Raw genomic sequence first — 23,189 nt, 5'->3', positions numbered from 1 at the left:
CAATTTAATAGTTATGAACTTGGAGAGTCTCAAAAGGCCCTGGGATATAACCCTCACAAATACCAAATGTCTTTGAAATGTCACTTTCCTGTGCACAGATACTTTTAGCCAGAGCCCAGAGCACCCAGGAGACACCGGTACATTCCTGTCTTCTGCAGCCAGTTTCAACTCAGATTGTTGCGTGAATTCCATGTGCCAGGCACGCTGCTCTATGCTGCTATGTGCTGTCTCATTTAATGCACGGTGGCAGGGGTTTTATTTGCATTACTCACTGCTACACTCTCCACCCCTAGAACAGAGCCTGGCTATAGAGCACAGTCAGCAATCACTAAACAGTTGTGAATGAATGAACGAATGAATAGGTATGTGGGATTATGAATCCCACTTAACTGATCAGGCTCTTTGCTCACAATAAGGCAGCTACTTCAGTGAAAAGGTTGAAATAAAAAATCAAGGCTTAGAAAACTACAGCATATTTGTGCAAAAAAATCATTTAACGATGAAGCAAAAATATGTTTTTGTCTTTGAACCCTGGGTAAAACCTCTTAATTTATCTGTCGACTCACAGCCTGGTTTTATCTGTGTTCCCAGCTACTTGGATATAATTGGCCACTAAAGACAAACACCAGTCAAGGTGATTCTGAGTGGCTCCCTCTGCAGCAGAGTCAACACCTCTTCCCTAAAGTATGACAGGTGTCAAGTGGGAATATCCCAGGAAGTTTGCACCATCTCCCATGAGTCCCTATTACCTGTTGCACACCCGCGTTGCCTCCATTCAGGATGGCGATCCCCAGCTTCAGAGTCTCCACCACCATGGGGCTCATCTCACCTGCCGTGGTGAAGATTCGATTGAGTCACCAAGGAAACAGAGGGTAAATCACACCTACTGGGCTTTATCAGGACTCTTTAACAAATACAGTTCTATGGTATTTACAGGGGCCCATCCAGAAACCATGGAAACCACCTTTGCTGGCACTTATCATCTGAAGGACCATCTCTGCGGCACCACGCTCATGCAGCCGAGCTTGCTGATAGAGGGTTTTCTGCTTTTCCATTTCTTTCTCCTGGAAAAAAAATGCACAGGGCAAGATTTGTTTATCCCCAGGGAATTCACTGTTGAGAGAGATTACCTTTACTTGCCTAAGGAAGGCAACACACATAAAGCAGATCTCTGAAGTTTATCTTCTGATGCTACCCAGCTTTCCAAATGTGTCTGCCCGTGGTGCATTCATAGTTTGATGATGCAGTTTCCACTTTTTATACGGAGAGGAGACACCCTCCATTCCCCTTTTATACTGTAATTATAGGAAGTGATCCCAGGTTCAAATATGTTTGTTTTCAATGTTCTGTCATATAAGGAAAACGACTGAGGGGTCAACAGGAGTATATCTGTCTGAACGTAGAGAACACCCACTTATCTAGAACACTCAGACCACAGTTAACAGGTACTTTACCAGATTATGGGATACTAGAATGTCAAGGCTTTCCAGAACTGCAATTATAGTCATTTACTTAAGTGGCATACTTTGTCAATAAGAGAGTACAAGTCAACTCATATAGTTTTATCTTGGGAGATTCAGGGCTCTGCACTGCCTCAAAATAAAAATTGCTATTATCACATTTGCAGAATAGTAGTGCACAACCCATCCCAGTGTCCTCCATGGCCTTGCGGTTTCATTTTTGGGTGTTTGAGTTTGTCTTTCTACGGCCCCTGTTACAATCATAGTACTTGGGTAGAAGTAGAAACTTTCCCAGAGGAACAGAGTGGAGTGGTGTGCTGACTGACTGACTGACTGACTGACTGACTGACTGCCTGCCTGCCTGCTTCCCTTGTCAGGAAGAACCACAGAACCACCGTGAATGGGTGTGCTTTATTTAGGCAGACATGTGTGTCTGCCAGCAGATACACATGGGGGAGCCACATGGCTCATGTCAGCACCCACTGATGAAGGCCCCGTGTGCTGTTGGCTTTGGAGGTGGCCCTGTTTTCAATTTTCCTGAAAACTCACTTCAAATGTTTTTTCCTTGTCTTCCTCTTCTTCGTCGTCCTCCCCACTCTGACAACTCTGGATTTCATGGTACAGGGAAAAGAGGAGACAGACAATCCAGTTAAAGGTGAACCTAATAAACAAGGCTCTGTACTGGGCCAGGGCAAGGGACAGGATGTAATAATGCACAGGCACCTTGGGACCTCAGCACTTGGTAAAACCAAGAACACTTTGGCCACCGCAGGGCAACATTCTACGCTAAATGCCACCGTTGCAGTTACCAAGGGGTTCAGAAACAAGAAACGGGAACACTGAGATCACACAGTCGATGGGGCCTTATCTGGTTTAAGCACAGGCCTGAACTCTTTGACCTAATAAAGTTCTGCTGGAAATCGAGAGACAGGAGTTCAGGGAGCTGTCCCTTTCGAAACAAGAACCAGGGGCTTGGCAAGAAGACCAGAGACCCTAGGATGTGAATCCCCAAGTGCCCTGTCCCTTCGTCACCCTGTGGTGCACCTGGTAAAGGAACAGGTGCCCTGTACCCCAGCATGTTCCCCTTCCCGCCTGACACATTGTCCCATCCGAGAAGGAGCAGTCCCCTTAACCACTCAGTGTTCCAGAGGCCACCGTCCCTCTATGTGACACAGAAACAACATCTCTGGACACTCTGCCTCTTCCAGAACACCAGGACCTCCCTCTAATTTCTAAGTCTATTTCCACGTGTACTGAACTTCCTTCAACGACAGACGTGTTTGAACTATCGGACGTGTTCTGAAAATTGAGTGGAATTGCAGGAGCAGCCTGTAGGCCTAAGCGCTTCAGCTGGCTTAGAACAGCCACGTGAACCTAGCCACCAGCACCCACTGCTCCTTGCAAAACCTCAAGGTTTTCTTAGGAAGAGGGTAGAGTGGTTTACTAATGTCACCCGTATGGCATGTGTGCTGTGCCCTGCCTGGAGCCCACGTCATGAACGAGTCCCAGGACTGCTGCTCAACATGACAGTTTCCGTGTGCCCGAAGAACTCTAAGGGAAGACAAAGACTGAGATGGTGGGCAGCAAACCCAGGTGTACCTTGGCCATCATGCTGGAGTAGGAGGTGTACAGAGGGTCGTCTTCCAATTTGCTGCAAGGAATGGAGGAAATATTTAACAGGCTACCTTCAGGGCCCAGCAGGAAAGACTAAGAGCCCCAGAAATCTTAAATTATATGCACTAGTGAGTTAATAAGAACCTCCTTCCCCCCACCCCGATTTTTAGAAACCACCCTGAAAGTCTGCACCGGCTTTACACAGAATCCAGGGCTGAAGGTTTCAGGCTGTTTCATCTGCAGACCCAGTCAGTGTCTGGCACTACGAGGAGAGGGCTGTGGCTTATGGAGTTCCCCTGGGTGTTCCCTGGTGACCAGCACTAGGGCAGCAAGAAGGCTGCTCAGATCTGGCACCGCCTTTCCAGACACCGCCATCAGCGAGAGAAAGATGGGGAGGCGGCCATGCCTGGGGCCTGGGGGAAGCAGGATGCCCTGACGGTGCTGACCTCCTCTCCGTGAGAGCATTGCGGCTGAAATGGAGAATGATCTGGTGAAGCGGGTCTGGCTGCTTGTCCGTCTCCTCCTCCTCCTCCTCTTCCACCTTGGGAGATTGCTACACAAACCAATGCAGACAGGTGTTAGGCATGGATTTCAGCACGTGCCGCACAACTGCATGCGAACGGAGAGAAGGTAAAGCGCAAGGCACGGAGAGCATCAGACTAAAAGCACTGAGAGAAACCACTATGTCATGTGTTTATTTCAGGGCAGAAGCCCTAAGGATGCAAGGCTGGGGATATAAATGTATAGAGAGAGAGATATATTTTTTCCAGCCAATCAAGGAAACATTCCAATTTGGGGTTAAAATAAAACGAAAGGAAAAGCCAAAGCCTGGCCACAGGGGAGGGGCTCCGGACCCCAATTGCAGGACTCTCATGCAAGCTCTGGGCACCCGAGTTCAGGGGGGACGCTCTGGGGAGTCAACCGAGAGCCCGGATCTCTCGGCCAACACCTGAAATTTCTCTTGGGAGAGTGGGGCTGGAAATAGGGATGGGGCAAGAGTTACACAGTCCTGGGGCCATTTGGGGGCTGATGCTACTTTAGACTCAGCCTAGCTAAACATTTCTCTTTTCTAACCTCACTTCTGATTCGAAAAATCTTTTTGTTCCTGAAAGATGCCATCCGGGAGCTACAAGCCTTGCAGCTTCTCCTTTTACTGAGTCTTTTCTCTATCTCCTGTTACAGAAAGGGGACTAGCAGCTGATGTGAGAGGTAATAGTGAGTTTTCTAGCACAGCCAGCAGGGTAGGCCATGTTCAGTAAACTGGTGAGAACTGCAGAGGTTGTGTGAATGGTTCAGAGAAAGGGGAGGGCTGAAATGATGCTCACTGTCAACTTCACACTAATCAAGAGACTGGGGAAAACCAAGGAACTGTCTTTGTCACCAACAGGAATATATGAAAAGAATGGAGGGTATAAAGAAAAATGGAAGGAAAAGGGGAGGGAAGGATTAAAGGAAAAGAGATGGGCAGAGGAAAAGAAATGGGGAGAAAGGGAAAGACAGAAAAAGAAAGAAACACAGGGAAGACTGAATATAAGAAACACAGGGCAAGACTAAAGAGTAAGGGATAAAAGATGAGAGAGACAGAGAGAGAGAGAGAGAGAGAGAGAGAGAGAGAGAGAGAGAGAGAGAGAGAGAGAGAGAGAGAGAGGGAGGGAGAGAGAGAGAGAGATAGAAAACGAAGAAAACAAAAACAACCATGGGTTGGCCACAGGAAAAGAGGGTTTCTTTTCTTTCTGAACCAGGATGAGGCACTGTGGTGCTGTTGCAACCTACTTTTCCCCTTTGTGTGCCATTTTAAGTAGTTTTCGAGCATGAAGTCTGTTAGAGACAGGGCATGACAAGTTTTCTGAAGGGCCAAATACAGAAATGTGAGCTGCAGGAAGGAGATTCTGATATGCTTTCCCCAAAGCAGAGCTACTGGCCAGAAATGCAGGGCCTTGGCTAGGGCGGGTGGCCTCCTCCAGGCAGTGGTGCTCAAAACTTAACTTAGCTCGGACTTTCCATGGCATGGCTGTGCGCTCGAAGAAGTGTTAGCTGTTAATGATGATGATGAGGATGATAAAGAGTACTAGCACCTCCAAGTGAAATTCATCCTCTGGCTCTTAGGACCATTAGCAGGGCTTCCCCTGATAATTTATGCCGTTAGTTCCTTTCAAATTTACAAATTCGATTCTTTGTGAATCTTGAACTGCTATAAATGCACACACAGGAACACAAAAACCAAATTCATTCACACCCATATCTGCTCCCAGTTGAGTCAGTACTTACAGCCAAATCCTGTACTAGTTTCTCTTCAAAGGAATACTCCTCTGTTTCTATCCAAAATCTCTGATAGCCATGGAGGAAGAGGTTAATAGAGCGGTGCCTGAGCGGAAGGGGTGAGAGTGAGGTCAGGAGGGGTCCATGGGACATCTTGTTTTAGTCTGGGCAGTTAACGGTTAGTAAGCAGGACAGACTTTTGTACAATTCTTATCTTCTGATTGGTCAGGGTAGCCAGTAGCACACCAGAAGCATTTACTTCAAAGAAAGCAGAACTCTCTAACATGGTGTTTCCTGAATGTCTGGAACACCTTCTGAATGAACTAACAGTGGTTAGTGTGAGACCCATGGTGGAAGGTAACAATGGTTAGCGGAAGGTAACCATAATCCTACTCTGGTCTCACAGGGTCTTTATCACATTTCCTCTCTCATGTGAAATAATTCGCTAAGGAACAGCCCAGAAGTATTTGCTTAATACGGTAATTTGGTTTTCCCTTTTGGCCAATCACTTCTCCAGGTAATCCAATCTAAATCCTGCTGATGGTGAGTGGGTTAGTCTCAGATATACTGAAAACCGCAAAGTATGGCTTCTTGATAGGGGCCTCCAAGGAACCACACCTGTAAGGTGCTCCAGCTTTTACTCAGGAAGGCAAAGCTTGGGTAAGGGGCACTCATTAGTGTGTCATGGATCCTAGCTGTGGCCCTGATACCTGGGGATACTGAGTAACTGGCACAGGCCACCCACTCCTCTACGTCAGCATTGACTTCTGGGAATATTAGCCACTGAATAGCAGTTAATTGGTTACCAAATGTGAGCAGAGTAGTGAGGAGGGAAGGAGAGAAAAGGAAGATGAAGGTCAAGACCACAATCATCAAGACCTGGTCATGGTTTCAGGAAGAATATAGACAGCCCTTGCCATCTTTCGTCAAAATCTGACCAATCAGAGTCATTTTTAAAAATTGCACAAATTTGGGTTTTTATGATAATGTTACATCATGGTCAAGAAAGGAGGGATGTGCAGAGAATGAGCAGGTCTCTCCACAGGTTACATTACCATTAAAATGGGTATAAGCCTGTCATACTGAGTTTTTTCATTAACCTTTTCCAGCCAAACCCGTTGAAAGGTGCTCAGGAAGAAATTGTTAATTTTGTGTCTGGAGAAAAGCACACAGGTTTTCTTTTAAAAACTAACATCAGAGAAAACAGTTGCCACATCATAAAATAAATCCCTTTAGCCCTTTAGTTTGGAAGACTCATGCAGTTTAGATCATCATAAGACAGAGGAGAGGCGTTGTCTCCACCATTAGCTCCTTAGATAGTTTTTGTTGTTGGAGTTACAAAATCTCCTTACAGTCCTCCATGCTAGAGAGCAATCAGGGCAAACTCCCAAACCAGTGGGGTTAGTGGTGTGGGTGGTCACGGTTCATCAAGGACATAGTGAATTCCTGGCCTTAATATTATCCACACAAGGGTGAATTGCTGAAGGGGTGACCAAAATATGAAAGGGTGGTATTAACATTTTCAGTGGATTTAGAAAAAAAAAATGCTTGTTTTTGAGAGATGTAATCTGCCTAACTGGTCTTGGAGACATGTGCTTAGAGCCAAGCCCTTCTGAAGGTCAAGTTAGCACAACATCAGGCATGACTCTGTACTGGGGGAAAGTGAATGCCTTCTGATGTTTCGCCAGTTCTGGAAAACAGACAAATCCTATGCATTTTTGCTTTTTCTACTGGGCTATGAATTCCCCTTTTTTTGCCAGGACTTCAGCAGCCTTCATGCCTCTGCTTAATTTTTCAGCTTTTTATTAATGAATTCTGCTTGATTCTGTGGTGCCTGATCCCCTTCCAAAGATACTCGGCTATTTTCTCGAGAGAACTGTAGGAGCAGACATGTGTCTCAGAGGCCGTGATTCTCCACCATCTTCAAAGATCTTCAGTAGGAAAGGCCAGTTGGCGGGTTGGCTCAGGACAGGGTTATAGGACACTCCAGATAAATGATGGCCAAGACGCACAATTTGATGAAAGCAAAATGTCAAGCACGGGAATAGTCCTTCATCTGATATTCCCCCCAAAACCAAAAACCCACATTTATTTGCATGGAATTCAGAATGTACTTGTCCCAGTCAGTTTATTTTTCCTGACCAGGTGAGGATGTTCTTATTGGCTTGAGAGTTGATGAAGCAGAGGCTGACACTCAATCACCAGCTTCGTTTGTTGATCACAGATCCTACTCACTGACTCTGCAATCGTCTGAGGATGGGAATGTTGTCACATCACCGATGACACTGAGTCAGTCTCAGCGGTCAACGCTGGCCCAGTCTGCACTGATACTCTGCCCCATGATGACACAGCATGTGTGTTCACATGCATTCCAGAAAAGCCTTCGCATATTTTTTACTTCAGAGTATGGCCCATATAAAGCATTATGCCCCTGACTAGCCTCTTGGGACAGTGCCCTTTCTTTACCTTGAAGGCAAATACAATGTGCTAAAGGATTCTCAAATTACATTTCTGTACCTGCTGAGGGAACACAGTAATTTTGGTGTCATCCAAGTGCCTCAACAGAGAAATACTGTTTGCTCTGTTGATGGAATCTAGGGTAAAATATTTTAGAAAACAGTTCTCTTTTTCCAGGGTGCCTTTACATCCTCACAAACAACCCTGCGCAAGTAGAACCAGGGAGTTTCCATATGCTTATGTGGCTGACTTCATGGTGCAAACCAGTGAGCTGAGGCAGGCAGAGGCACTAGGGTAGCTCATCTGTTTTCAGTTTTTTGTGCTTACCTTGATTTTTTTAGCTGGCCATTATACTATATGCAGACTGTAATAGCTCCATGGGTGAAGGATTCCCATTTCTACCCCTTGGATCATGCGTGTCAGGGCCAGAAGAGAGCACACTTTGTGGGAGGGTACCTTAATTCCCATCACTGGCTCACAAGCCAGAAGAAAGTGACAGAATACTTGCCTGGGCAGGTTGTATAGAGGGGCCATCCTGAAACAGGCCACCACTGCCCGTTTCCGCTGCTTTGACAACAGTTTGTGCCAAACTGCCTTCTTGGACCTCAAAGGCTGCTCCACCTAAGAAGAAATCACATGGGTAGGTACGCACTAGGGTGACTGGATGGCAGGAGGTAGTCACCAGCAACCTGGACTTCTCAATGCTGGAAGAATGTTCATTTCTTAACTGTAGTCAGCAAAAGGTACCCAGCAGTAGATGATTCAGTTTGTGGAGGTATTAGGATTTTTTCCTTCTCTCAACTGCTTTTGGCTGCTTATTGCTTAAGAGCAGCTTTAAAAATGGGTAGGGAACTTCAACGGGTCATTTGAGCTAATGGTACAAATTTGTGCAACACCGGGAGGGGAAATAATTGAGGCGTCTGCTACCATGAAGCACCAAGATGACACCTGGGCATGAGCTGGGATGATCCCTGCTCCTTGTTTTCTGTCTTCCAAGGGCACTCTTAACCAAGGCCTGAGTGTAGAGGAGCTCTGTATCCTCCAGGGTAGCCTGGCTTGCTCAATCCTCAGTGCAGATGCTCCTTACCTGCTCCAGGTGGAAGACTGCTGCTGAAATTCTCTGCACACGCTCCACTGTCTTTTCTGGATTGGAAGGTTCTTCGCTCTTCAACACATCCTTGTAGAGGTTCAATTGCCACTTTACAGCTGGGTCATCAGACTGAAAATTGAAGCACACTCATGAAATGAGCAGTTATCCAGCATCTCTTGTACTGAAAAAGCCTTTTACTCCTAGCATGGTTCCATCACAACAAGACTCTCTATTATTGCCTCTCATTCTATTAGCTTCTTCTGAAACACTGTAGATGCTATGTAGGAACTTCTCATTCTAGCCCATATGTCCCTTAACTCTTCTGTCACATTTTCCATCTTGTTCTTTCTCTGTGCTGCATTTAAATTTCCTTAAAGCAATCTTTCAATTCACAAATTCTCTTTTCAGCTGTGTCTAGCCAGGTTTTTTAACCCATAAATTGGATTTTGAATTTCAATGGCTACTTTTTATTTTCATAATAACTATGAGGTCTTTTTCAAAACATCATCCCTCTTCTTTACAAAAAATAATGTCCAAGTCTTGATTTATGAATTCTATTTCTACCTTTATCTCTAAATATTTAAACCATACTTATTTTTAAATTTCTTTCTGCAGTTCCTTAGGCCTGAATTCTTCCTTTTGTTGCGTTTTCTGACTCTCTAGTAGTGGTAGATTTCATTCCACACTTTGTACTTTTTTAATATGAGCTTGTCTTCAGGAGAAGTTTTATTTATTGGCATCTCAGCCTGTATTCTAGGGGGTAAAGACCTTCCAAGTGGTTTCATGGCTGTGTTTCCAGGAGATTCATGCATTTCACTGATTCAAGGCTAATTTTATATAAGTTTCTTGTTCTGCATTTATGCACAACATGAATAATTAGGTCCCATCCTGTCTTCCTTTAAGGTTATTGGAAACCCCAGCCCCTAAAATACATATCTGGGCCAGAGAACCCTACGAGTTTTCCCAAGTGCATCAATTTCTCCTCAGTACTATGATTTGGTGTGTCCTCTTCTTTTCTGGCACCTGGGGTTTCCTTTTACTGCCTTTTCTGTAGTATATTTTTTCCACCATTCCTATATGTTTGGGATGGGAACAAGAGGCTATTTGTGTCAGCCTAGTCCTCCATCTTAGGGAATAATGTATCTGTGGAAAGAGCTGTTCAGGGTTGCAGGCCTGGAAAACTATCAAGCAGCCTTTAAAATGAAAATTTTTTATTTTTATTATACCAACTCAGGTACAAAGTTACTTTGTTTTCAAGTCTCTTAGAGCAGGAGGTGCCGAAACTTCCCCCAGGTGTCCTTTTCCCTGTTTAATAAGCCTCAGTCAGTAAATTCTGAGGCCTAATCTAACCCCCTGCTATGGCTGGATGTTACTTAGTTCATACAGCGGGAGGTGAGAAGACATGCTTTACTGGATAACTCTTTGCATCCTCTTTGTAATAGCAAAGGAGAGAACAAAGTTAAGGGCAAAAAAACCCAAAAATTAAGGACAGAGAGCTAGTCCTACCAATTTAACACAAATACTCTGAGGCTGCTTTCAGAGCACATTTTAGGAAAACGAGTACATTAAGCAGGACAATGACACCCTGCAGGCAGAAGCAAGCCTGTGTGAGTTCTCTTACTGCTGCATCACCTTTTCCTGCAAGTGCAAATTATTCCGCAGGTGTTCCTTCACCTCTTCATCTGTGTCCCTCTGTGGAAAGAGATGTCAACACTTTATTCCTACAGGTCACTACGGAAATGTAAAGGAGGGTAAAAGGATGTACGGGTAGCCAATGGCCAGTTTTGATGGAATCTTTATTACAAAAAAGAAAAAAAAAGAAATTAGAGACTGTCCCAAAGCACCTGCTAGCTCCCAAACCAGCTTTAAAGATGAGGGTGTGTTGCCTCTGTGCATCTTGGTTTCATTTCCTCTGCCCCCACCCTCCACCCCAAGGAGGACTGGGCACCTGTCATTGCCTCACATGCTCAACCAAGGCAGATGCGTGACTTACATAGCTGTATCGTGCCTTTGCCAGGGAGATCAGCTCCTGATCGCCCGGGGTGCACATATTCAAACCAATGGGCAGCATTTTCTTGAGTGCCGCCACGATGAGGGAGGTCTGGATGGAGTACAAGTCTCCCCTCCGCTTCGTCTTCTTCCGTTCCTGGTCCTGTCCTCCAGACTAGGAGATGAGGTTGAAATAAACAGAGGGGCTCAGTGATTCTGAAAGGAACTGCTTCGCCTCGGAGGCAGCCTGCCTCCTTGTGGCCCTGTCAATACAGGTCGGGCCTTACTACATTTCAAAGGGCAGTAAAAGGAGCGTGTTATACAAAGACAACCAGGTGGCCTTAAAAAAAAAAAAATCCCTGCACCCTCTCCTTGTGCGCATGCTCACAGAACCACATGACCAGATACACCACGGACACCTATAGCCTTTGCTCATTCACTTTGGGACCGAACAAATAAACTGGTGTTTTTCGAAAAGAATGATTTAATTACTGTCAAAATGACTCCAGAAAAGAACTGAGAATCCTGATGCCCGGTGCCAGTATAAACATATGAAAGAGCATCTAGCATAGAACAGCTGTTTCCAGGGCTGGAGCGGGGTCCCGACCGTGAGGCAATGCAAATTCTCCCAGGGAGATGAAACTAAATCCCCAAGTAAGGGCTGCTCTGAGATCTGACCCGGGCCAGCTGGGAGGGACTGGAACTCTCCAGGTCCCCAAGAGTCCGCCCCCTTTTTGCCTACACTTTCTCCTCCCTTGTAGGAGAATTCATCAGAGAAGAGTCCAAAGCACTGGGCTGAGGCAATCAACCAAGGGCCCTCAGCATCTATGACATGGTGAGGGTGGGGGTCTGGGTTAGGGGAGGGGGCCTTCAAGGAGACGAAGCCCTGCAGTGACCTAATTTTCATGATGTCAGGCTCTGAAAGAGCAACGCTGCCCACAGGGTACCTTGCTGGCAGGACTCTGCCTCAGCTGAGTGGGCACCTGCCCACTCAGGAAGTGTGGGAGGGCTGGGGAGCCAGAAGCAGAAGATGAAGTCAGGGAAAGAGAGCTGGCGCTCACCAAATTGCTTCCTGAGGTGCCCATGGAACGTCTGCAGCAATGAAGTGGCAGCTCTGCAGTTTACAATGAACCACTAGGAGCAGCGGGGGGGGGGGGGGGTGGGGGGGTGGATATGGTTCCCCTGGAACTGGCATGTAAGACCCAGGACCCTGGGCTGCAGCGGAATTCATTTTCTAAGGGATTGGCTTTCTGAGAGAAGAGGAGGGTCAGAATTACACTGCCTACACTGATAAAGGGACTGATCTCTTCACATTACTTTCCAAAGTGTAAAAGAAGTTCATAATTATTAATGGACGCTCTTAAAATGGATGTGATTTCTTTTCCCCAGCTTGTGGTGGCTGCACCTTCAGGTGGTTACATCAGAGAAACCACAGGAAAGCCCCTGACCAGCAAAACCCCGTCTGGCCAAACACTGCCAGAGAATCCTACTGGATGCAGTGGCACCTGTGACTGGTGCTCCAAAACAGCAGGACAGATCCAGGACAGTGTGGGGAGGGGACAGTGAGAAATAGGCGGGGGTAGGAGGGGAAGAAATGAGGCTGCAAGGCAGCGGCTTCTTGTGTTCCAGAAGAGAGCAGAAAACTGGCTCACAGAAAGACCACAAGAATTCTAACTATCCCTTACTGAGCATTTGCAAGCTCCCTTACATGTTCTACTTCAGGTGCAGAATTCTAAAGGTTGTGCCTAAGGCAAAACTCATTTATAGTCTAAATTACCCTTGAAAATGCTTCAAATTATTCATAAAGGATAGAACCCAGTTTTATGTATGGAAACTATGAGATACCCTGTACATATAAACGTAAAAGGTAAACAACAACATGCAATATACAATCCAGTAAATATGCAAAATGTAACTACGTGGATTTGATACATGACTTAAATAATTTCTTGCTCCCTCTCTCTTCTATTTGGCCGATCTCATGTTGTTCTAATTACAAATGCTGCATATATAATGTGACTCCAATGTACCAATGCACCTACTTAAATAAAACATTTCTAGTCCTCCCAACAACTCTGAGATAGGAGCAAGTCGGTTTTATAAATAAGAACATAATGCTCAGAAAAGTTAAGAGATTTTTCCAAGGTCACACAGCAAGTAGGCATCTGAGTCAACATCCAGACTCAAGGCTACCTGGCCATGGCTCCATTTTCCTTTGATGAGAGCTACATGTGACCTGGTTCCTGCAAACCCTCTTTCTCTGACACATACTTTGGGACAATGGCAGCAGATACACATTAATGAAGAGCTAGAGAAATATTTCCAAGTCATAACCTGTATGGGTCATTGGAAAATTGTCCCAGGGTTTATTCCTCCTTATGTACATTTTATGCAAAAACTCATGGTTATCTGCTCATTTCAAATCCTGGGATTAGTCCTTGGAAAACTCTCTTTGAATCATGGGAACCTTGTACAAGGGGCAGAAATGTATAGTGTGAAAGGGCCGGGGCCACTGACAGCAAAGAGGACTGTGAGCCTGCATGGCACAGCAGAGGAGTGTCTCAAGCCTTGTTAGTGTCCCTATCTCTGTAAGTGTGCTGGCTGCAGAGTGGGCAGCTGGGGAAGGGAGCAGAGATAGCAAGGAGACCTCGGTTAGGGTGAGGCTTGGCTGGCTTCCCCGGCTTCCCCATTCCAAGGGTGGGTAGGCCTACATTCACTCTTTGACAGGCAGTTGTCTTCCCTGGAGCAGGCCTGGGGGACCTCCAGGTGGGAAAATCCATTCTGTACCACCCCCATGGTGATCACAGTGCAGAGGCGGGCCAGAGCCTGGCACCTCTAATACTAGAACAGAAAAGACACGTCATGCATTTGACCTGTACCTTTACTTGCATGGCCTGTGTGGAAAGACAAAAGAAAAGAAACAAGGAGAAGAGTTAGTAAAAGCAGGGGTCCAAAGCATTAAGGTACCACATGTTAGTCAGAGCTTCTTAGCCCCTGTTTCTCAGCCAACACAACAGAAGCTCAACCGTTCTGGAAGCCAGTTGATCATGGCATGAAGGGTGAATGGGAGGTTAGGATGGAGGTTAATTTGGTCATAAGGACTTACACCCAGACCAAGCAATGCACGCCTGGGCCGAGGTCACCTCAGAGACCAGACTTCCAGGGGGTCTTCAGATCTGACCACCCATGTGAGTGCTTTAGTGCTAAAGTCTTCCCCCTCCGTCCTCCCTTGTTTCACCTGGGTGGGCTGCAGACAATCTGTCATGTCACCAAAGACCCCAGTTTTTTTTCCTTCCTTCCACCCACAGCATTATCACCACCAGCAGATGTGTGATTACAAAAATATATAAATGTCTAATCACTATGTTGTTGTATACCTGAAACTAATATAATATTGTATATCAAGTATAATTGAAAAATTAATTTAAAAAAAGAAAAAAGAGGAGGAAAGATCAGAGCTAAGGGGCAATGGGTGTGCTTCTACTAAAACGTTTGCTAAAAAAAAAGAAATATCCAGGGGGGCGGCCGGTTGGCTCAGGTGTAAGAACACGGGCTCATAACGCCAAGGTTGCCAGTTCGATTCCCACATGGGCCAGTGAGCTGCACCCTCCACAACTTGAAAACAACTTGACTTAGAGCTGATGGGCCCTGGAAAAACACACTGTTCCCCAATAAAGTTAAAAAAAAGGAATATCTAAGGTGGTCCAGGTTCCCCCTATAGCCTGAAAGATGGAGCATGTCCCTTCTTGTGCTGTGACCTTTAAATATGCAGAGGTGCCAAAAAAATGTATACACATTCTAAGAGATGTTCTCTTACAATGTATGTACATTTTTTTTTTGCCACCCTGGGTACATTAGGTCAAAGGCTCCTACACACTACAGGTTCTGATTTTGTTCTTTCCTTACATATGGCTAACATTAGTAAACTCAGTGCATTTCTCTAATATTGGAAATGCTTTTTTTTTTTAATTGCCTGGAACTTCTTATTTTCTAAACAGGAATTTAAGAATTCCTATATCTTCAAAATCATTTCATTTCCCCCAGAAGTTTATGATCAAACAGATGATTTTATGTGTGAACTTAAGGAAAAACACAGGGATGAGGGAGGTGAAGAGGGAGAGGGGGCAGAGAGAGAGAGAGGGAAAAGGAGAGAGGGAAGGGAGAGAAGGAGGGGGAAACGGAGAGACAGTGTGGGAGCTGCACCAGTACAAGGGCAAAGGGAATAAAAACAAAAGTGAAACAAGGTGGGGTGGCCAGTGAGGAGGGAAAGACAGAGGACTGGAGGGGAGGGGAGGGAGAGGAGGGGAGGAGACAGAAGAGTGAGTAATAGGGGAGAGATTGGAGTAAGAGGAAAATTCACACATGTAATTCTGAATACCCTTAAAACACTCAAAGACATCTTCTAAACCCTTCCCTGTCCTTTCTCAGTACACTGAAATCACTCCTGGGGAGGAGAGGCTTTACACAACGAGCCACTCTAATATTTCCTGCACCACGACTCTTTCATTGTTTATAATCTTGGTCAAGGAACTGACATTTCTTGAGCTGAATACGTTCTAACTTACCATTGCCCTCTGAGGAAGCTGCCGCCATTTTTCCAGAAAACAAAACAAGTGTAAAAACAAAACAAATAACACATGCTCAGCTTAGTTACGTTTAGCTTAACATATATTTGCAAACCAGTGTTACATGAACAAAATATACAATGAGCTCTCCAAAAAAATCTGCTTTAGCTGCCAGAAAAATGGCACATTTTTGAACTGACCTTCAGTTAAACAGGCATGAACAGTGTGGCCCACTGTGTGTGTGTGTGTGTGTGTGTGTGTGTGTATTTTTTCTGCTGCCTTTCCATTTGCAATGGCAAGTGCAGTGTGTGTGGCCATGCACTCCAGTACACATATCTCTGCAATGGCCGCCATATGCACTGAGGTCAGTTTCATTTATACACCACCAGAATTCAATTAAGAGTGGAGATAAAAGCACACACAGGCAACAGGTGACCATTCAGGTCACGTAGTAGAGAGAACCTCTAATTTCAGGGAGGCAAAGGGAAAGGGGGTTCAATTGATAATAAGAAAGAATAGCCCTATCCCTGGCCTCTCAATATGTAGTTACACATCCAAAAGATACCAGAAATGGCTATGTTGCTGTTTTGGAAGCATAGTATCCCTCTGTCTGAAACAATGCATGGCACTTATGTAATATTATTTCATCCTAGAGATACAGCTTGAAACTGACTTTTAAACAGAAAATCCTAGAGGAACCAGGTAGTAAGCCCAACCCCATTCTACAGATTGGTAAATCGGGGCCCAGAGGAGGTAAGCGAATGATGCCAAGGCCCCACCTCCAGTCAACAGTTGAGCCAAGGGTAGAACTTAGCTTCCTCAGTCTCTAGTTGTATTTACTACTACACTTTGATGCTCAATTGAGGCAACAAAAACAATATAAATATTTGTTACCCTGAGGAGTAAATGGCAAATGTTATTTAACATCTAGGGAGAGTCCTCATGTCCATTACACTATAACTTTGATCTCATCCCATGAGGCTCAGAAAAAATTAGCGTACAATGTCAATGGAAATGAAGTGAATGTGTTTGCTCCTGTAGACTAACCTTATCAACAGGGGAGATGCAAACATTCTGAATATGACCATCCTCTGACAAGACAAACATACCCTTTTCCTCATTCAGTGAAGTGAATGAACATAATTTCAGGTTAGTTTGTTAGTAGGCTAGTCTTAAAATGTCATTCTTTGTCACCTCATCTTTTTCCAAGTGCAAACCCAAGGACCCTCAGTATCCACTCATTACCAGAGGGTTGAGATGTCTTTGCCACTTCTGCTCCTCTGGCATCTGAATCCTTATATTAGAGTCATTCCCATTGCTTTGCCGCCATCCACTGACAACGACAATCGTTCAGGCATGAGCCAATGAATCTACTCCAGGTTGAAGGTAGCACAGAATCTGCCCAGGATTTATTCAGGTGGGCGGGGTCAAAGAAGAGCCCATGATGGCTGTAAGAAGACCCTTCAGAGGGAACTTAAGATAAATGTCCAGGGAATAGGAGTCTGAAAAATCCTACCTTATGTACCTCACATGAACAGCAGCTGTGTGTGTTAAAAGTGGAATGCAAAATGGATTTTGGAAAATCAAATAAAAGTTATATAAAGCACAAAAGGCTCCACCACAAGTAAGGCTCCTTTGCAGCAAAGATTCCTCTTGAATGTGCATATATACTCCTGATTTCCCCATTCCCTTGGTATGTGTACAATTTTATTTATCAGTCTTTATAAAGCAGTGTATACCACATTCTAAACTTTAAGAGTCAGTTTTTGGATACTGGATGAAATGTTAGTGTCAACACAGCTGAAAGTGGGAAGGGCTGGAGAACTCAGAGTGATTGCAGCTGACCAGAGCTAGCCTGAAGTGCTGAAGCTTTGAGTGCTGATTTTTGGTGTCATACCAGTCCCCTATCTACAGATCCACATTACAGGTCTTCCATCCTAAATGGTTATTTGGAAAGATGCCCAGAGGGCTTCACTGCAAATATGGCTGCCATCTTTCCAGAGCTGATTTTCACTTCTGAGCGGTCCCCATGAACACCCCACTTTCGGGTTCCTCAAAGGCAGCACTCTACCAGCAATAACAGACACGCACATCTCGGTGCACTTATACTTGACATCTACAGTCAAACCTCATTGAGGCACGCTTCTCAAGAGAACCAAAATGAGGGTAAGCTGTACAGCTAGTTAACAAAACATCCCGTGTAAGTAAGCCTTGCTTCTGTGTGTATCCCTGAAGGAGTGTGTCTGAGAATGCTCTCCAACCAAAATAGCAAAACCTCAGTGTGCAGAGCTGGCTCAGGAGGATCTGGGAGGCCAGTTCCCCTTCCTGCATTCCTACCACACTCCTCCCTACAGGTGACTCGTTTCACACACAGATGTCCAGTGCACCCTCTTTCCAACATTTCCTGTGGGGAGATGGACAAATGTTTGGGTTTCTGAATGCAACTCACGTGGAAAATAAACAGAAGGCATGAAGAGGTCAGCACAGCTGAAATAAAGCATCTATCTATCTATTGGGTGTTTGAGATAGGAGGAAAACAAGTACAGTGTAAGAAAGTGCTAACGAAATCTTCAAAGCAAGGCAATTTCCTCATAGCCAATCAAAAGGTGACTGTACGCACATGTGTTTCTGTAGCTCTACTACACAAGAAATAGTACCATTTTAAAACTACTGACAGCAGCTTTTGTTTGGGAGACCTCTCCAATGCCTTAGGCAATTGTTGACACATAAATGTTTTGACACACAAGCAGCTATTTTTTTCATAAAATGTTTATGACCCTGCTTACTTGACGGCTCACTGTCTTCCGGCTCATTCTCAAAGAAACAACAGTCGAGACTGTTGGTTTTTGGTGGTTTGACCTAAATGCAGCACGGAGCTAATCCCTTCATACAGCCAAGATACACAGCTTAGGTCAAGGTTGAAGAGTCTTTGCAATTGATTTCTAAGAACTTACTTTTGACATCTTGCTTTTGCTGTCTCCAGTTAAAAATGCCAAATTATTAATTTCATTCTGAATCACAAAATTTTGCTCTTCCCTCTTGAAGTTCTAAGTGGGGGTGGGAAGAATAAAAAAGCAAACATTACAAGACAGTTTTCCAAGGTCTGTACCTTTCACAGCCGTCTCTAAATCCAGGACCCACTTGTGTCCTTACGTGAGATTTACACCACAGGATGAAGACCTCTGCCACCATGCGGAAGAGCTGGTCAGAATCAGCATCGGGGCTTTTGAGCCAGTTAGATCTGAGTTGAAAAGTAGATGAAATTCAATAATGATTAAAATAGCCACACTCATTGGACACTGGATGCACATATTTATCCAGACAAAGCTGTATTCCCACAAGAAGGCAATCATCAGATAGACTAAAGATCAATACACTCCTTCCATGCTTAGATACGGGCATGTAATTGTAGATATTTTTGAAAAACCTACAATAATCATTTCCATTTTACCAAATGATTCAAGGATTATCTTAGCAAACAGATGTCACAAATCAACATTTCAAAATTGTCGAAGGTAGGTGTTTTTTTTTTCCTTCTTTAAACTTATGAAGTGATTAAGGTTTACACTCTAAGTTTTGGGGAAAGCATCCTTTAGTATACAAGGCAGGCAAAACTAGGGAAGTCTTGGTCACTATGACACCTAATTTTGTCATTGCCAAGGCTCTGGCATGCTGAGCACTCTATAAACAGTTCAGGCGTCACCCCTTTTCTTTTCAAAGCCAGTTTTAAAAATGAAGTTTATAAGACAATATATTTTTCACTGTTAACTGAAGTGCATAGGCAGAGACCAAACATGGTTTGGAAATTCCCTATAAATGAGCATTGCTTGTTCATTTATTTTTTTTAAACCAGGCTAGGTTTATAAATTTCACAATGCCAGCAAGAAGGCTAAATTGCAGTAGAATTCAGTCAATTTCTAAAAATTATTTTGCCCCTAAGTATCTTACACAGTTGAATTAAATTATATTTTGAAAGGGCTGGGTGAGTTGGCATTTTCAAATATCTGCATAGAGTGACACAGTAGAAATTAAACTGTGTATTGACTTTCTTAAGCTAGTAATACTTTGGCTCTCATGGTTTGAAAAGCCCAATGTCTCTTGGTGCATGCAGGATAATAACTATTAAAAGCCAGTTCCCTAAACCCTGGGACATCAGACTGAATTGCCCTGAGCAGCCTGTACCTTCCGCCCATTCATGGAAAGCACCAGGCTAAGGAAGACTCATGAGGCCAAGACCACTTTTAGATCCCTTGCTCATCTCCTGAATTCCTTAGTGCCCTGAGTTCCAGCCTCAGAGATGTTCTTATCTAATCTTTTTTGTTTTCTCCGTCAACTAGTCTCTCCTTTATATGGCAGACACTATAGGTTGTTTCACAATACTCATTCTCCACTCTTCCTTGGGAACAAAATCCCATTTTATTCAGGGTGGCATTGTACCCTGCCGAAGATCACAATACCCAGCTTCCATTGAAGGATCGCCAGGTAACTAAGTTCTGATCAATGAGCTGGAAGTGGAAGGTGTTGGATGGGCCTTCTGGAAAAGCTCTCTAAAAAGATAAATGAAGGTGCCCTTTTGCCTTCTTGCTACTTTCCTGCTTCCTGTCTGGAATGATACTATGATGGTTCAAACTCTAATTGGCATTTTGCATCATAAAGTAACTTTGAAGATGGAAGCCAACAAATGTTAAGGATGGAAAGACAAAGGAATGAGGGTCTCTAAAGACGAGCAACCATACTGGTCCTGGATTGGATATCTTTGGACTGCTTTTATATGTGAGATTTAACTTCTACTTTGTTTAAGCCACTGTAATCAGGAATGCATTACTAGAAGCCAAATGCAATCCACACTTGAGGCTTGAGATTGGCGTTTCTTTGATTTCTTCCATATTGATTTTTCAGAAGTGCTTTTACAGGGTCCAGTGTCGAGTTTTATCAGAACTGCCAGCTGCTCATTCTCTAGTGTTTTGGTTTAAATGAGTTTTACGGGTTTGCCGTATGTTGAGTGGGAAGAGGCAGGGGTCATATCCTATCCTACCACGGAAACGTACAGGCACAGGGAGTGCTTCATAGCGGGAGTAATGAAAATAATCTTGGTAAAAATTTTCTCACAGAAGAAAGAGGGAGATTCTGCCTTCGCCTGGGAAGGCAGCTACAGCTGAATGCATTTTGTTTTCATCACTCTTCTTCTAAGAGGCACATCTTTACTCTTGCTCTTTAGTGAAGTCCTTTCTTCAGGCTCAGAGAGGTGGGTGTGCATGAAGAACATCTCATTAAATGTCTTTGCCCAGGCACACAGACTCTCTGCACCTCTCTCAAGCCAGGAGACTAGAAGATCCTGACCTCACCGCTTCTATTTGCCCATAGCCTTTCTGCCCCAAAATGATGTAACCAGGCTTATCTCCGCTCTGCTCCCAGTTTTCCATAGAATTCATGATCTCTCTCAGCACTCAGGCACTTAATCCTTCCGGAGGTGCTTAACTGATCTGTGAGTCTCTTTTATCACCAGTACTGCATGCTGCGCAAAGGCAGCTGCGGGTGGGAAGAAGGTGGGGTTTAGAGGTAATGATCGGTGGGGTGATGGCTGAAGCAACCCAATGGGTGAAATTACTGAGCCTATTAACAGAGAACGGAAGTGCATAATCAAATCTTGGATGATGGCAGGAGTAAGGAGAGTTAGGCTTCCATTTTCAAAAAGACGAGCTATCAGGTTCTGAAAGAAAGTAAAGCCATGCTTCTATGTTCACGGTCAAGGTGACTGACTTAGAGGGAAGAGCTTCTGTCAGCCTTGTCCCTAAGCCCCCTGTAGAGGACACAGCTGGAGGCAGCCACCAAACAGGGTTTGGTCAGATTCCCTTCAGCAGATTGAGAGATGGGTTTTGTTTTTTTTGTTTTTTTTAACCAAAATCACACTATTTAAAGTTGTTCATTTCTATGTTCCAAGTGTTTCTGATTTCCAGATAGGAGGCTGAGAAGTCATTGCATCTTGTAGAGAGATCTTTTTTGAACCTATGTTAACTTATATCTCCTGACATGAGGAGATGGAGAGCTGTTTTGCCCTGCTCTGACCACACCACACTGGAGTTTCTGCTCATTCTGGGTCAGCTTCAGGCTGAACACCAACCAACGGAAGTTACGCTTCAGGAGAACGCTCTAGATAGTGAAGAAACTTGAAACACTGCCATGACAGGGCTGCAGGAAGTACAAAGGTTTAATGTGAGGAGGAAAAACCGGGAGGAGAACAGGACAAGATGATGCCCTTTGATATTTAAAGGGTTGCCACAAGAGAAATTGGAGGAGTTTTGTGTGGCTCTAAAGAGCAAAATCAGAGCCGATGGTGGAAGTTACAGATTTGAACTCAAAATGGTTCAGAGTGTCCGAAACTAGAATGGGAGTTGCATGTACGGGAGGGCTGTGCTGGTCGTCTGTAACTGTGGTGGATAATCAGAGGCAGGAATTGCATTGCTAGGAAAAAAGAAAAAGGAAAGGGATATTTATTCATCCAGTTAGAGGAAAGAGGAAGTGACCGCTAATATTCCTGCCAAATCTGAAGTCCCATAATTCCAAACCAGCTAGTTCTTTTGGGTGAAGAAAGGACTTGAAGAAGGTAAAGACAAACACACAGGAAGGAAGCATCTTTCAGCAAGGCTCAGATGGCCACAATGTTCCCTGGTGTTCAGGGAAGAACGGGTTGAAAAGTGGGGATGGATGAATTAATGATGATCTTAAAGACTCTCTGACATTGCCGTTTTTTAGCAACTGTCAAACACTGTGAAGGAGGAACACTCTAGCTTGAGTCTTGATCATCAATAGTGACAAATGCCATTAAAGAGCTATTCTCGGAGCAACCTTACTCTACTTTCATTTGTGTTTCCACCTCAAACTCTGACGGATTCCTTCTCTACACTATTAACAAAATTATGTTATCAGAGATGACTAAAATAGTGACTCTCAAAACAGGATTTCTTTTGAGAATTTCGAGTAAAATGTCCCATAGATAGGTAAGGGATTATAGGTATATCTACACACATATATAGTGTGTGTAAGGTGTTTATTTTGAAATGCTAAATATAACCAATTTTAAGTTATTTTAAATAGTAAGTACAATTTACCATACAAAGTAAATGCTAAAAGTGGGCATATGTAGACCTATTTCCTGCCCATGACAGAATGACTTCCCACTCAAAATGTTAGCAATGTTCTCCCAAATATTCCTGGGTCCGTTCAATATCTACAATGGGATATTTTATTTATTTTAGAGAAAGCATGTTTATTGTTTTGACTTACTGAAACAAAATATTCCATCAAATTACCCAGGAAAATCCAGGTACCAGAAATACATAACATTGTCCATTCTTTCAAGAGGTCTCAAACAGGTCACAATGGGATACTTGAAAATTAAACTTTCCCAAATTTATATTTTAGGCCTTTAAGTGGTCGTATCCAATAAAAATATCTATTTGGTCTTTGACTTCCACTGGGACCAACAATCTTTTGCTCCTGTTCCTGTTCATGGTCACTAGTCTCCTATGTCCTTATTTCTGTCCTTCAGCTTAAATTCCATGGTCTATCTTTATAATTACCCTCTTACCTACACCTTCAGCTCCCCAACCCATTTTTTACTCTGTCACACTCACTTTGCAAAACCCCAGCCTTGGTTAAATCCAACTTTCTTCCTACTCTAGCCCTGAACCTGGCAGCCGAGTTGGCTGGAGAAAAAGACAACCTGCTGATGGGTCTCACTTTAAACTCAGGACC

At 44.2% G+C, this 23,189-nt stretch overlaps 1 protein-coding gene across 1 annotated transcript in view; it reads right to left on the bottom strand.

Moving 5' to 3' along the window:
* The window catches only part of RYR3 (ryanodine receptor 3), a 358,095-nt gene that overhangs the window by 36,661 nt on the left and 298,245 nt on the right, over positions 1 to 23,189 (bottom strand). Inside the window, exons 60-72 of the mRNA XM_019627208.1 lie at positions 18,588 to 18,675; positions 18,389 to 18,481; positions 13,749 to 13,763; positions 10,874 to 11,044; positions 10,513 to 10,572; positions 8,878 to 9,009; positions 8,299 to 8,411; positions 5,343 to 5,439; positions 3,521 to 3,627; positions 3,060 to 3,111; positions 2,010 to 2,066; positions 965 to 1,064; positions 750 to 829 (exon numbers count right to left, since the gene is read on the bottom strand). Coding sequence (XP_019482753.1) covers positions 750 to 829; positions 965 to 1,064; positions 2,010 to 2,066; positions 3,060 to 3,111; positions 3,521 to 3,627; positions 5,343 to 5,439; positions 8,299 to 8,411; positions 8,878 to 9,009; positions 10,513 to 10,572; positions 10,874 to 11,044; positions 13,749 to 13,763; positions 18,389 to 18,481; positions 18,588 to 18,675 — 1,165 coding nt within the window. The remainder of the gene's footprint in view (positions 1 to 749; positions 830 to 964; positions 1,065 to 2,009; positions 2,067 to 3,059; positions 3,112 to 3,520; positions 3,628 to 5,342; positions 5,440 to 8,298; positions 8,412 to 8,877; positions 9,010 to 10,512; positions 10,573 to 10,873; positions 11,045 to 13,748; positions 13,764 to 18,388; positions 18,482 to 18,587; positions 18,676 to 23,189) is intronic.

Source organism: Hipposideros armiger, unplaced genomic scaffold (assembly GCF_001890085.2).
Source record: "Hipposideros armiger isolate ML-2016 unplaced genomic scaffold, ASM189008v1 scaffold_724, whole genome shotgun sequence".
NCBI classification, from domain to species: domain Eukaryota; kingdom Metazoa; phylum Chordata; class Mammalia; order Chiroptera; family Hipposideridae; genus Hipposideros; species Hipposideros armiger.
The sequence above is the reverse complement of the archived record's forward strand: the minus strand, read 5'-3'. Positions and strand labels throughout refer to the sequence as shown.